Here is a 13,277-nt window from a genome sequence, read left to right as displayed (position 1 = left end):
ACAGGCGCCTGCCACAACGCCCGGCTGTTTTTTGGTTGCAGCCGTCAGTTTGGCGGGCCCACGCTGTACACCCGCCAGCTCAGGTGTATGTGGCTGGCGCCTTAGCTGCTTGAGCCACAGGCACCCAGCCAAGGCCTTCTTTTTAAAATCCAACTTATATCTCCTTCAAGAAGGCTGGTACCTTAGTGCCTTTGAGCTCTACAATTCTTCCATCCATAACTCCAAAGGTAGATCCAAGTTTTGTAGGATATTTTATATTTTGCAGGGTCTCTTTAAAAATACAAAGAGGATCCCAGAAGTGCATTAATGTACATAGTTACCATTCAATTAAAAAAAAAAAGACACAGCCAAGAATATAGTATAAAATAAGAAAAAAAAAATACAAAGAGGGCGGCGCCTATGGCTCAAAGGAGTAGGGCGCTGGCCCCATATGCCAGAGGTGCTGGGTTCAAACCCAGCCCTGGCCAAAAAAAACTGCATAAAAATACAAAGATGCCTGGTGTACATGCTTGCTTTAGCAGGACATATACTAAAATTGGAACAAGGATGCCTGGTCCAGTGGCTCATTCCTATAGTCCCAGGTGAGGAAGGAGGATCACTTGAGCCCAAGAACACAAGGCTGAATGAGGTATGATCTCCCCCTATATGTGCAACAGAGAGGGACCCTATCTATAAAAAAAGATCAAAGACAAGCATATTCAGTTTTGGAAAATAAGCCACAGCACATTACTGGAATCTTGGAGGTTGGTTTCCCTCCCTTTGAGATCTCTGTGGACTATTTACCTGAAATGTTTTCTGACAGCAACCTGGTTTCCCCTCCACACCAAAGCTACTCATTCCACCCTTTTTAGTACTCATTAGCATTGTGCTAAATACTCCACATCGGATCGCCCACCCTAGACTTTTTCTGTCAGCAAAGACCCTGGCAGTTCCCCTGAGTTCACACACACAGCTTTTCTCCTCTCCTGTGGACAGGTGCGTCACTGGATCCGGGTGGTGCGGAGAGCCTCGCACAGCAGCCACAGACCTGGCCCGTATATGTCCCCAGAACAGTGTAGGGACTCAATTTTTCCATCTATGAAACTGGACCGCCCCATACCCTCCCACGTGACCGTCCTCGGGCTGGGAGGGCACTAGGAAGGCTCTGTGAACGCCTGCCTTACTATACAAGCGCAAGCCTGTGACACCCCCCCCATACCCCGTCCCCAGAATTCAGAAAGGAAGTCGGGGTGTTCGTTCTGGCTTTGCCATTGCCTCTCGGGTGACATGTCTGAAGCCAATTTCTACTCTCTGGCCCGAAGGGCGTGGAATTTTTCAAACCCACCTTGCCCTACCGTTCCTTCCGGGTGGAAGGCGAGTCTGGGACAGAGGATTCACCCATCCCCCGAACCTAGGAAGGTAGCCCCGCCTCACAAGAAATCTCGCGAGAACCTGTTTTGCCACGCAATTAGGATGTTTGGCCTTCTTCGGTTTCTGTAGCTCCGCATCGCCGTTCCTGAGCTAGTGCTTCCGGGTGGTGGCCGGGAAAGCCTCCGCGGTGGTGCAAGCGGAACCAAAGCCCGGAGGTTTCAGTGAGTAGGTGACCAACCAGAGCTTGAGCGTCCCCCTTTAGTCTCCTCCTTCGGCTGCTTGAAGAACCTGGTGCAGCTTAGCAAAAGCACCCGGATTTCTGGATCCCCAGCCCCATGACTCAGGGGCTTCTGTCCAGTCCCCGTTTCCCCCTCCCAGGATTTCGATTCAGTTCCGCGAAGTCACCACTTTGTCTGAGAGATAAGGAGACAAAGGCTTACAGCACAGTCCCAACGCTTACAGCGTCACTCAGGCCCTGTCCCCTCCCTCGGTTCCTCTGGATCAGCACTGAGACCCTGTCACTGCTCTAGGTCCCCTTCTCCTGGGTCCAAGGCCCCGTGTAAGCTCCTGCTTCAGCCGCAGGCCCCTCAGTTACCCTTGTATCATCTCCCTGATTGTCCGCAGGCCTTGGGAGCATGGCCTTATTCCGATCGGGCCTCTTGGTGCTGACGACGCCACTGGCCTCCCTGGCCCCTCGCCTGGCCCCCATCCTGACCTCGGCAGCCCGGCTGGTGAATCACACACTTTATGTACATCTGCAGCCAGGCATGAGCCTGGAGGGCCCGGCTCAGCCCCAGTCCAGCCCTGTGCAGGCCACGTTTGAGGTTCTCGATTTCATCACGCACTTCTATACTGACGCCGATGTCCACAGACACCTGGACGTCAGAATCCTGCTGACCAATATCCGAACCAAGAGCGCCTTTAACCCTTCCCAGCCCACCTCAGTCCAGAATCTCGCCCACCCGCCAGAAGTGGTCCTGACAGACTTCCAGACCCTGGATGGAAGCCAGTACAATCCAGTCAAGCAACAGCTAGTGCGTTATGCCACCAGCTGTTACAGCTGTTGTCCACGACTGGCTTCGATACTGCTATATCCTGATTATGGGACTGGAGAGCTGCCTGTGGAGCCCCTGGATGTCCCCTTACCCTCTACTATCAGGCCAGCTTCCCCCGTGGCCAGGTCTCCAAAGCAGCCGGTGCGTGGCTACCACCGCGGGGCTGTGGGTGGCACGTTTGACCGCCTGCATAATGCCCACAAGGTGTTGCTCAGTGTCGCATGCGTCCTGGCCCAGGAGCAGCTTGTGGTGGGAGTAGCAGACAAAGATCTGTTGAAGAGTGAGTGAGAGGGACCCTGGATTAGGGCAGTGAAGAACTCGAAAGTCTTCCCCCACCCACTAGCATGGCCAGATTAAGGAAGGGTGGGGCCGTACATTACTTTCTGCACCTCCCAAATGTTACAGTGCCAGACACTCAGTGCTAAGGATGTGTTGTAATTGCAGCTTTCTCAGCACGTGATCTAGTTACCTCTCAATCAGAAATCCCCAAATGTGAAGCAGAGGAATCTGCACTTTAACAAGTTCTCCAGGTGATAAACCCTACTGAGACATTGGGAATATATGAGTAAGTGAGTTGTAGGTAGTAATGCCACAGACAGTAAGAAGAGATTCAAGGATGGTGTGCTTCTTGGAATTCTCCATCTGCTAGTTCTCTGGAGTAGTTTCCTGATGGCTTGTTCTCTGAACACATGCCAGCCCTTGCAGTCAGTGACTATTGTGCTTGCCTGGTTCTTCCCCCTTTATCCTCCCACCCCCACCACACTTTCTGTCATGCCCCTCTGGAGATATGGTGCTTAGGGACACTCTTTCCCAAACTGACCCATACTCTTCCTCCCCAGTAAAAAGATCTCACAGTTCTTCTGGGCTCCTTCCCCAGGCAAGGTGCTCCCTGAGCTGCTCCAGCCTTATGCAGAACGCGTGGAACACCTGAGTGAGTTCCTGGTGGACATCAAGCCCTCCTTGACTTTTGATATCATCCCCCTGCTGGACCCCTATGGGCCCGCTGGCTCTGACCCCTCCCTGGAGTTCCTGGTGGTCAGCGAAGAGACCTATCGTGGGGGGATGGCCGTCAACCGCTTCCGCCTTGAGAATGTAACCCCTCAGGGAGATCGGCAGAGGGAGTGGACGGGGATGGGGAAGGCCATCATAGGGGCTGTTGGAATTACCATGGCCCTAGAGGAGGGAAGGGGGGTTCAGGGTGGCAGGAAGAAGCAAGGAGGAGCTAGTTCCCAGCTTGTCCACTGAGGTTGAGGTCATAGGGAAGGATAATAGGGCAGGTTGGGTGTCAGGGTTTCCCCTTTTTCCTATCACTTTCTCCTTCCCTCTTCTCACTCTTTCCCCTTTACTTCAGGGCCTGGAGGAGCTTGCCTTGTACCAGATTCAGCTGTTGAAGGACCTAAGCCAGAAGGAAAATGAAGAGGACAAAGTCAGCTCCTCCAACTTACGCCAGCGATTACTGGGAGCCCTGCTTCGGCCTCCACACGTAAGCCTCTGTTTCATTCCCCACATGTGGGTGTGCTGGAAATTCTGGTGAGCAGAAACTAAGGGGCTCATCCCTTAGTTGGGATGCCCAAAGGTGGAGAAAGCCTGGGCCCTCCTGCAGGAGCGCATCCCCAACCATGAGCCTGAGGACCCTTGTAACTGTGGGTTCCTTTTCATCCACCCCCTAGAACAGGCCAGAGCTCCCCCCATCTCTCTATGTGATTGGGCTGACTGGCATCAGTGGCTCTGGGAAGAGCTCAATAGCTAAGCGGCTGAAGGGCCTAGGGGCATTTGTCATCGACAGTGACCAACTGGGCCATCGGGCCTATGCCCCAGGTGGCCCTGCCTACCAGCCTGTGGTGGAGGCCTTTGGAGCAGGTAATAACTGGGAAAGGATAGGGGTGGCTACAAGTGAAGAGACTGCTTGTCTTCTTTGCTTAGTCTTTTGTCTCTGTCATCCAGATATTCTCCATAAAGATGGCATTATCAACAGGAAGGTCCTAGGTAGCCGTGTGTTTGGAAACAAGGTAAACACTTTTTTTTGAGACAGAGTCTCATTTTGTCATCCTGGGTAGAGTGCTGTTGTGTCATAGCTCACAGCAACTTTAAACTCCTGGGCTCAAGAGATCCTCTTGCCTCAGCCTCTCAAGTAGCTGGGACTATACCACACCCGGCTAGTTTTTTTTTTTTTAGAGATGGGGGTCTCATTCTTGCTCAGGCTGGTCTTGAACTCCTGAGGTCAGTCAGTCTACCCACTTCAGCCTCCCAAAATGCTAGGATTACAGGCATGAGCCACCACGCCTGGCTAAACACACACTTTCTTGGGTTCCTCAGCTGCTATCGGCTGCAGGGGTTGGGATCCAGTGCACCTGTCTGGTTTGGTCCAGAATGCCCATTTCCACTCATCTGTTTGCACCTCTCTTGGGCTGGCTCTGTCTCTGAAGGAGACATTCCCTCTGTCCCCCTCTCCAGAAACAGCTGAAGATACTCACAGACATTATGTGGCCAATTATTGCAAAGCTGGCCCGAGAGGAGATGGATCAGGCTGTGACTGAGGGTGAGTGGGAGGGATGATGGGAATAGCCAAGGGGGATAGGAAAGCAGATTATTCCCCCTGGGAGCTTCCTTGTCCAAGCCAGAGGACTGGCCCAAATCAGTCCACTTATTCTCGGACTGTGTTTTGTGGGAGCTCTGACTGGTAGCAGATGCTGCTGGCAGTGACAGGTCTCCCCACAGGAAAGCACGTGTGTGTGATTGATGCTGCTATGCTGCTTGAAGCCGGCTGGCAGAATATGGTACATGAGGTGTGGACTGTTGTCATCCCAGAGACTGAGGTATCCATACCCCACCTACCCTCCTCTCCCCACTGTAGAATAGACTGTATCGCACTGAGCCAGACTCCTTTCTGACAAATGCCTTATGTGTGCCCAGGCTGTACGGCGCATCGTGGAGAGGGATGGCCTGAGTGAAGCTGCAGCTCAAAGCCGGCTGCAGAGCCAGATGAGTGGGCAGCAACTGGTGGACCAGAGCCACGTGGTGCTGAGCACCTTGTGGGAACCACAGATCACCCAACGCCAAGTTGGTCCCCAGGGGAATGGCTGGGTTGTGGAAAGGGAGTCCTCAATAGGTGCCTGCCTGACTTGGTCCTCTCTTTCTCCTAATATTCTGGCCTGCCCAAAGGTGGAGAAAGCCTGGGCCCTCCTGCAGGAGCGCATCCCCAAGACTTGTCAGGCCCTTGACCGCAAATGAGTTCAACGTGGGCCACGTTTGCCCCTAGAGCTGATGAGATCCAGGGGTGAGGAGAAGTGGAGGCCTTGATGCTCACCCTGGCTCAGGGCTAGAGGTCTCCAGGCTAAGCTGTGCAGGACATGGCTGGGCCTGGTGGACACAGGCAATCTACTGACCATGCTGGGGGTCTGCAAGCACCGAGAATGTGGCTGGTGGAGAACAGGCCCTGCTGGGGTTCCATCCCCACTCTTGCCCCAGTGTGCCTGATATCCACAGCTGACTGGAGTCAGGACAAATACTGAACTTGTAACATAATTAAAGGTGAATGTTTTCACCTGGCATCAGTGCTGTGTGGTGTCTGCTTTGAGATTCCTTATGTTGAAAGCACAGGGCCCGGGCCTGAGCTGGAAGTGCAGGAGTGCAGTGGTTAAGAGTGTAGCCTTTGGCTCAGTGCCTATAGCTCTGCAGCTAGGGCACCAGCCACACACACCAGAGCTGGTGGGTTCGAATCCAGCCTGGGCCTGCCAAACAACAGTGGCAACTGCAACCAAAAAATAGCCAGGCGTTGTGGTGGGTGCTTTAGTCCCAGCTACTTAGGAGGCTGAGGCAAGAGAATTGCTAAACCCAGGAGTTTGAGGTTGCTGTGAGCTGTGATGCAACGGCACTCTACCCAGGACAACAGCTTGAGACTCTGCCTCAAAAAAAAAAAAAAAGTGTAGCCTTTGAAGCTGACTAGCTGTGTGCGTCTGAATAAACTATAGAGACGTTTAGGATCCTTCAGTTCCCTCATCTGTGAGTCAGCATAACTCAGCTAAATGGCTCTTTGCAGAGGTTAATTCTGGTAGTGCTGGAAGATCCTACAGCACCATGGAGCTTGCAGGCTCGTGGGGTGAGACGATGTGACAGGGGAGCTCTGCCCGGTGCCTGATACTGGCTAGGGTTGCAGGCCCAGGAAGGACGGGGACCGGGTGACGGTGAGACAGGGCCAGGCTATGCGCACATTATCTGCGACGATATTAAGACAAGCCTTTTGAGGGGACTTCCTTTTATAGAATGTGCTTCATGTCACCGCCATTGTAGTTACTAACCTGGGGGAGGGCGGGGACAGACCAGGCGCACATCCCCAGAGCAGCGGACACAACCCCAATGCCAAGCTTAGCGGGTTCCAGCCAACTTTTGCAGCCTTCGGACCGCGCACGCGTAATCATTTCACCCCGCCCTCTGCTCCTCGGCCGCGGATTGGTGAGCCTGGACCATGTGGGCGCGCCTCGCCCCTTCCTCGCGGTAGGGGCCCGCCCACCGGCTTGTTTCCGGTTCGGTGGGTTCAAGATGACGGAGTCGGGCGCCTCTCCGGAGGACCCCTGGGTCAAGGCAAGCCCCGTGGGCGCGCACGCCGGCGAGGGGAGAGGGGGGTTGAGCTCGTGCACGTAGGGGGTTCGGAAGACTGGCTTCCCTTATGTCCCCAAAGTTCCTCCTGCTTTCCGGGCCCCGGGGCTGCAGAGAAGACAGCTCTCTCCCCGCGTGTGCCAAGGTGGGGAGACAAACGAAGCGTGTGCGCGCTAGTGTGAGGGATCGGAGATTGGGGGTTCAGGAGGTGGAGGGGCGGGAACGGAAGGGGTCATGCGGAGGGGCGGCGCTCCCACAGCTTGTCCAGTTTTCTCGGGGATTCGTTCAGTCAGCTGCCTTTGCACCTCGGTGCATGTGTGTAGGTGTGTAGTTTTAGAGGCATCTTGCCCAGGGACGGAGGTATGATGGGCTTCTCCTTTGATCGGTGCCACAGGTGGAGTACGCCTACAGTGACAACAGCCTGGACCCCGGTGAGTAGTTCTCCCATCGTCTTCAGCTCTAGATCTTTGTGGCCTTGCCAGCCACACCTGAGCACAGTCCACTGCCCCTGAGCTGAGTTCCTGGCTTGAGACAGCAAGGGAGGAGCTGTAGGACCAGAGGCAGGAAGCAACTGGGGGCGACACTTAGTAGTTCCTGCTGCGCTAAGGCAGGGAAGTGATGGAAATAGTGACAGCTGGTCACTCTCTCTCTCATCATGAACAGGTGCCCCTTTATGTGCCAGAGGGTACCTCAGCCGACCTGTGGAGCAGTGTAGACAATAGGGACAGGAACATTGCAGCATTGTATGGCAGGAAGTATGTGGCTCAGTATGGCTGGCTTTAAGTTGAAGTGGGAGAGGTCAGCATTTAAGGAAGCCATTGTGTCCATAGGTGTCTGAAGGACAGGCAGTGTTTCCCACCCCACTCCTTAGTGACGGGGGCCTCTCTTTCCTAGGGCTTTTTGTAGAAAGCACCCGCAAGGGGAGTGTAGTGTCCAGAGCTAATAGCATCGGTTCTACCAGTGCCTCTTCCGTCCCCAACACAGGTAGGCAGCAACATCCCCCCCACCTGGGGGGGACGCAGATATGCCATCACTTAGTACCTTTAGAAGCTCCAGCCATCCACATGTGGGTGCTGGAGCCCAAGTGCCAGACACAGGGTCTTATAACTTTTCACCTCATCGAGGACATTAGGTTCTTTTGTCTGCCATCTCTGGACAGCACATTCTTCCTAACTGGGGAATGGTGGGTTAGCTGGGTCCCATTGGGCCCCAAGATGACCTCTACCTGCCCCCAACTCTGAGGGTAGATGATGAGGAGGACAGTGATCACCACCAGGAGTCCTACAAGGAATCTTACAAGGACCGGCGGCGGCGAGCACACACTCAGGCTGAGCAGAAGAGGAGGGATGCCATCAAGGTGAAGGGGTCACCTATACCCCCACCCATGTGGAGCCTTCTGCATGCCTCAGATTCACCCTGCCCTGACCCCTAGAGTCCCAAACAACTTTGGTAATCCCTCAGCATGAATACTTCCTTCTTCCAGTCCCCTTACCCCTGTGAGTTATAAGCATGAAACTGTTATGGAAGAAGAGTTTAATCCCTTAGGGTTAAGGAACCCATTTCCCCTGTTGCTTTCACAGAGAGGCTACGATGACCTTCAGACCATCGTCCCCACCTGCCAGCAGCAAGACTTCTCCATTGGTTCCCAAAAGCTCAGCAAAGCCATTGTTCTACAAAAGAGTATGGCCAGGGAGAGCACTGTTGGGGGTTGGAGGAGGCTAGCACATCTGGTGCTAGTGTGCTAATGGGATAGTTGGGGTGTGGGGGAAGGGGAAACAATATTAGTCTTGTCTCCTGTTGAGACTACCTCTGTGCCCAACCCGTCTTCCCACCTTAGCCATTGACTACATCCAGTTTTTGCACAAGGAAAAGAAAAAGCAGGAGGAGGAGGTGTCCACACTACGGAAAGATGTCACGGCCCTAAAGATCATGAAAGTGTAAGAAGGGTGCTGAATTGGGGAAACCAGGTCTTCTGGGGTGACGTCAGTGCACCCCCATGCCTGTTCAAAGGCCACATCAGATAATAAAGTACAGATAAATAATATTCTTACTTCCTGAGCTAGCCACTTAAGAGGCGGGACTCTGCATCTCCAACTGTCCTTTACACATGACAGACACTCAGGAAATGAATGTTGCATTAATAAAGAGAAGGCTGGAGAGAGGTCACTATTTCTGGCCTAGAAGCAATACTTACCTAATGCTAAATCCATACCCAAACTCTGTTTATCCCCTTCCTCGGGGTGCATGGCATAATCCCATCATTCCTCCTGGGCTGGTAGGGCTGTTGCAGTGCCTCAGCCCAGGTCTGCATGCTTTCAGGAACTATGAGCAGATTGTGAAGGCACACCAGGACAACCCCCATGAAGGGGAGGACCAGGTCTCTGACCAGGTCAAGTTCAACGTGTTTCAAGGCATCATGGACTCTCTGTTCCAGTCCTTCAACGCTTCCATCTCCGTGGCCAGCTTCCAGGAGCTGTCAGCCTGTGTCTTCAGCTGGATTGAGGAACACTGTAAGCCACAGGTATGGGGCAGCAGAGGGTCTGTAGTTCCCTTGTACTCTCAGGCAAAGTGGCCCAAGCCATTATCTATTCAGAAAAGCATGGCAGCCACGTTTAAGTTTGAGGGTATTTCTACAATTTTCAGTATTGTTTCTCTCCTTTGCTTTCTAACCCATTTTCATTTATACTTTGCCAGTGCGATGTGAACACTCAATGCCAGAAGTGGCTCACAGCTTTTGTGTAGCCCATGCTATTGCTGCCTCATTGGTCACCTAAAGCAGAAATACTTGAAGTTTTTGGAAACTGTAGTGGAGAGATGTGCTAATGGTATTTCACTTAAGTCTTCTGCTCTGTGACCTCGTTGCTTTAACTGAGGCTTGAAGTCGAATCTGAGATTCATTCTTTCCCAACACTTCTATGCTGAAATGCTTTAAACATACTGTAACAGAATTTAACTTTTTTTTTTTCACCACGCATTTGAAGCCATATGTAAACAGAAGTTTACAATGGGGACTTGGTGCCCATAGCATAGTGGTTATGGTGCCAGCCACATACACCGAGGCTAGTAGGTTTGAACCTGGCCCAGGCCTGCAAACAATGACAATCACAACAAAAAATAGCCAGGCATTGTGGCAAGTGCCTATAGTCCCAGCTACTTGGGAGGCTGAGGCAAGAGAATTGCTTAAGCCCAAGAGTTTAAGGTTGCTGTGAACAGTAATGTCATGGCATTCTGCTGAGGGCGACATAGTAAGACAAAAAAGTTTATAACGTTTCAGGAAAAAAAGTTTATAATGGGCCAAGTGCAGTGGTTCACGCCTGAAATTCTAATACTCTACACTGTGGGAGGCTGAGGCGGGTGAGTTACCCGAGCTCAGGAATTTGAGACCAGCCTGAGCAAGAGCAAGACTACCCTCTCTACTAAAAATAGAAAAACTAGCCAGGCATTATGATGGGTGCCTATAGTTCCAGCTACTCAGGAGGCTGAGGCCACGGCACTCTACCCAGGGCAACAGAGTGAGACACTATCTCAATGAACACTGGTATATGTGTATCCACCATCTAAATTCTACCAGTAATAGTGTATTTCCATCTCTCAACCCTGTGTTGGGGGCCTTTCAGAGTAAACTGTAGGCATCAGTACTTCCCAGGGGTTATTTTAATGCACTTTTTTAAGGAGCATGCCTGGTCTAGCTAGGCATCTCTGAAATATCTCTGTGCACTAGCCTGAGCATTGTCCATCTCTTCTTGTGTTACCCCCATCAGACCTTACGGGAGATCGTGATTGGCGTCCTGCATCAATTGAAAAACCAGCTTTACTGACTGGCTTGTGGAAACCTGCATAACAGCTGGCAAAAGGCCTTTGTCTCTATTTGGCTGTGGAGCTACTGGGCCCATGAGCTTGGACTGCGACACCTCACACTGGTCAGCTGGTTTCTACTTGGTGTTTGGTTTACCCAGCCCCACTTCATCATTAGTAGGGCTGTGGTGTTTGTTTTGTGAAAGCTTCTGGTTAATTTATTATTTTGACCATAAAACTTGAGCCCCCCTCCCACCCCTCATCTTCCCTTTCCACATGGAAGTCCTTGGGATTAGAGTCTGCTCTGGGCACCCCAAAGAGACCCTGGCCTTTTAGCCTTAGCCCTTTCACTAAGCCTCTTGATTGATCTACATGTACTTGGAAACTGCCTCTGTTTTGGTCTCTTGGGTAACATTTGGCCCAAGTTTGGCCATTTTGGCAGGAGAAAAGGACCAAGTGAAATACTCTCATAGCTGTGAAAAGCTACCTCTTGCCTAGACTAGCCTGCTCAGTCAGTTCAAGGTGAGGCCGTGGCTTTCTGGCCAGCTCAGAGGAGGGCTACTGGGTTCTCCCCTGCTCTGGGTAGTAGGGGAAGCAGCCCTAACTATTCCTGCCCTTTCGGTTCGCATAGGCTGCTACTCTGCATGGCAAAGGCATGTGACACAGCACTACAACATTTGAAACTTTTTATTTTTCTAAACACCAATAATGCAACTTTGCTAAAGTTACAATTTTGGAAAATTAACCTCAAAAACCACCCCCAGCCTTTTGGTCAAGTATATCTGGGCCTCTGTCATCTCTCAGTATTGCTTGTGTTTCTCTAAGGACTTGAGGTACGGAAGATACTCAAAAGGTCTCCTGGGGTACACAAGCCCAAAACTCCTGGGTTGAACCCTGGGCTCCTCAAAATGCTGGTGTGTAGCAGCTTCTCTCTACCCTTGTCCCTCAAGCTCCCTTCTGCCTGCCTCAGGTTTGATATCTGAGAGTTCTGACTATCCAAAAGAAATGAAATATTTTTATATCAAATTATATTACAATAAACATTGCCATTGCATTGTTCCAAGTCAAAGTGTTAAGGGAAAACCATTGCCACCATGTGGACAGTTAAATGGGTGTGAACACCTACTCTTGGCCCCCAGCTTTCACTCTAGTTGACCTGACTGCTCTCTTCAAAGGTTGAAAGCAACAGGCACAATTAACAACCACAACAAAGGCCAACCTAACCAAGGTAGCCAGTCTAGGACATCTGTGTTTCCAGCCCCCAGTTCTAACAGAGGGCCTCAGGGGTCTGGGAGCTTGACGTTGTAATCTTCATCTGTCTCTATCCCAACTTCCTCCTGTGGGCCAGGGAGACAAGCAAGTGAGATGTCCCAAGGCAAAGACCCCAGAGGAGCAGATAGGGAAGAGAGTACCACTTACGAAGAATTGCTTCTTGCTCTTGGGGTACCCTTCAAGGATTGCATCAGACAGCTCTGTTGCCTGATAAACAAAACCACCCCCTTTCAGATGGGTAGCACAGGAGCACTCCCCGTGAGACCCATGATAATTAGGCAGTGGTTTCTCTGGTGATTGCCATTTTCACAGTTACTTCCAAGGCCTGCCTTAAATCTCCCACACACTTACCATCCTCTTCCGCTTCCTCCATTCCTTATGGTACTTCTGCCTCTCTCTGTATACCTGGAAGAAACAGGTTCCTCTAACCTCAGAAATACAGTGGCTTGCTAGGGCTCAGCCCTCACTTTCACTGGACCTACACAGCAGTCCTCGAGCCTCCTCCCAGCTTACCTGCTCTTTCTCTTCTGGAGTCACATGGTTGGTAGCTGCTTTGATGTTCTTCAGTCTTTCTGTGTATGCAGCACACTCCTTCTTTAACTCTTCAATCTCTTTCTGCATCTCCGGTGTGGTCAGGGCACTACTTAACTCCTTCAGCTCTGAAACCACATCCCCCTGGGGTCATTTACTACCCCTGAGGAAGGAGGTCTATCTTTCCCAGTGAGTACACCCTGAAGTGGGGCACAGGATTGCACCATGGTATGGGATCTTGCCAGAATAAAGTCTTATATTCTGGAAAAGCTGAGGAAAATAAGAAATACAAGATTGAATTTATATACTGGTTCTCTTTCTTCCTCCATCTACAAGTGGTAGAGTGTGAGGCTGAGGTGGTTTAGGAGGAGCCAGTTAAGCAGAAATAAAGGAAAACGGGACAATGTACTGAAAATCACAGCATGGAAAGCAAATGCATGTCTTGCCCACTTATACACAACTTTTTGTAGAACAAGAAATAGAACATCAGTTGTTCTACATTTCTTTTACTATAAAACCCAAGGCTCCCGGGAGGTGCCTGTGGCTCAGTGAGTAGGGCACCGGCCCCATATACCGAGGGTGGCGGGTTCAAACCCAGCCCCAGCCAAACTGCAACAAAAAATAGCTGGGCGTTGTGGCGGGCACCTGTAGTCCCAGCTACTTGGGAGGCTGAGGCAG

General features: G+C 51.6%; 3 protein-coding genes across 9 annotated transcripts in view; 2 read left to right on the top strand and 1 right to left on the bottom strand.

The window, feature by feature from the left end:
* The first annotated feature begins 515 nt into the window (after window positions 1-515).
* On the top strand, window positions 516-5,956 carry COASY (Coenzyme A synthase). Its single transcript, XM_023510985.1, has 10 exons — window positions 516-1,571; window positions 1,975-2,685; window positions 3,283-3,497; window positions 3,757-3,888; window positions 4,076-4,265; window positions 4,350-4,414; window positions 4,860-4,944; window positions 5,124-5,221; window positions 5,319-5,465; window positions 5,568-5,956. The coding sequence occupies exons 2-10, from the start codon at window positions 1,986-1,988 to the stop codon at window positions 5,634-5,636; spliced, it is 1,701 nt and encodes a 566-aa protein (XP_023366753.1). The 5' UTR covers window positions 516-1,571; window positions 1,975-1,985; the 3' UTR covers window positions 5,637-5,956.
* Window positions 5,957-6,886: 930 nt separating this feature from the next.
* MLX (MLX, MAX dimerization protein) lies at window positions 6,887-11,856 on the top strand. Of its 7 annotated transcripts, none has more exons than XM_012803040.2 (8): window positions 6,887-6,986; window positions 7,396-7,432; window positions 7,896-7,985; window positions 8,249-8,358; window positions 8,582-8,681; window positions 8,839-8,938; window positions 9,321-9,511; window positions 10,763-11,856. In XM_012803040.2, exons 1-8 carry the CDS (start codon window positions 6,945-6,947, stop codon window positions 10,840-10,842), a joined length of 750 nt encoding a protein of 249 aa, XP_012658494.1. In that variant the 5' UTR covers window positions 6,887-6,944; the 3' UTR covers window positions 10,843-11,856. The 7 variants fall into 7 exon arrangements, with proteins under 7 accessions (XP_012658494.1, XP_003786378.1, XP_023366751.1 ...); XM_003786330.3 differs by having other exon boundaries at window positions 9,321-9,522; XM_023510982.1 differs by having other exon boundaries at window positions 6,917-7,146.
* A 171-nt stretch (window positions 11,857-12,027) lies between these two features.
* Window positions 12,028-13,277, bottom strand: part of PSMC3IP (PSMC3 interacting protein) — a 6,128-nt gene continuing 4,878 nt past the window's right edge. Inside the window, exons 5-8 of the mRNA XM_012802887.2 lie at window positions 12,582-12,743; window positions 12,420-12,473; window positions 12,216-12,275; window positions 12,028-12,133 (exon numbers count right to left, since the gene is read on the bottom strand). Coding sequence (XP_012658341.1) covers window positions 12,077-12,133; window positions 12,216-12,275; window positions 12,420-12,473; window positions 12,582-12,743 — 333 coding nt within the window. The 3' untranslated portion in view covers window positions 12,028-12,076. The remainder of the gene's footprint in view (window positions 12,134-12,215; window positions 12,276-12,419; window positions 12,474-12,581; window positions 12,744-13,277) is intronic.

This window comes from Otolemur garnettii, unplaced genomic scaffold, assembly GCF_000181295.1.
Source record: "Otolemur garnettii isolate 467f Iridium unplaced genomic scaffold, OtoGar3 scaffold00018, whole genome shotgun sequence".
In the NCBI taxonomy this organism is placed as follows: domain Eukaryota; kingdom Metazoa; phylum Chordata; class Mammalia; order Primates; family Galagidae; genus Otolemur; species Otolemur garnettii.
This window is presented reverse-complemented; position numbering and strand designations above follow the sequence as displayed.

What these genes read in the sequence shown, in the direction of transcription:
- COASY (XM_023510985.1), top strand. Translation starts at nt 1,986, where the DNA reads ATGGCCTTATTCCGATCGGGCCTCTTGGTGCTGACGACGCCACTGGCC. An exon ending in AGACAAAGATCTGTTGAAGA is followed by an intron (nt 2,686 to 3,282) that starts GTGAGTGAGAGG and finishes CTCCTTCCCCAG; the next exon opens with GCAAGGTGCTCCCTGAGCTG. An exon ending in GGTGGAGGCCTTTGGAGCAG is followed by an intron (nt 4,266 to 4,349) that starts GTAATAACTGGG and finishes TCTGTCATCCAG; the next exon opens with ATATTCTCCATAAAGATGGC.
- MLX (XM_023510982.1), top strand. Translation starts at nt 7,072, where the DNA reads ATGTCCCCAAAGTTCCTCCTGCTTTCCGGGCCCCGGGGCTGCAGAGAA. An exon ending in TGACAACAGCCTGGACCCCG is followed by an intron (nt 7,433 to 7,895) that starts GTGAGTAGTTCT and finishes TCTCTTTCCTAG; the next exon opens with GGCTTTTTGTAGAAAGCACC. An exon ending in AGAGGAGGGATGCCATCAAG is followed by an intron (nt 8,359 to 8,581) that starts GTGAAGGGGTCA and finishes TTGCTTTCACAG; the next exon opens with AGAGGCTACGATGACCTTCA.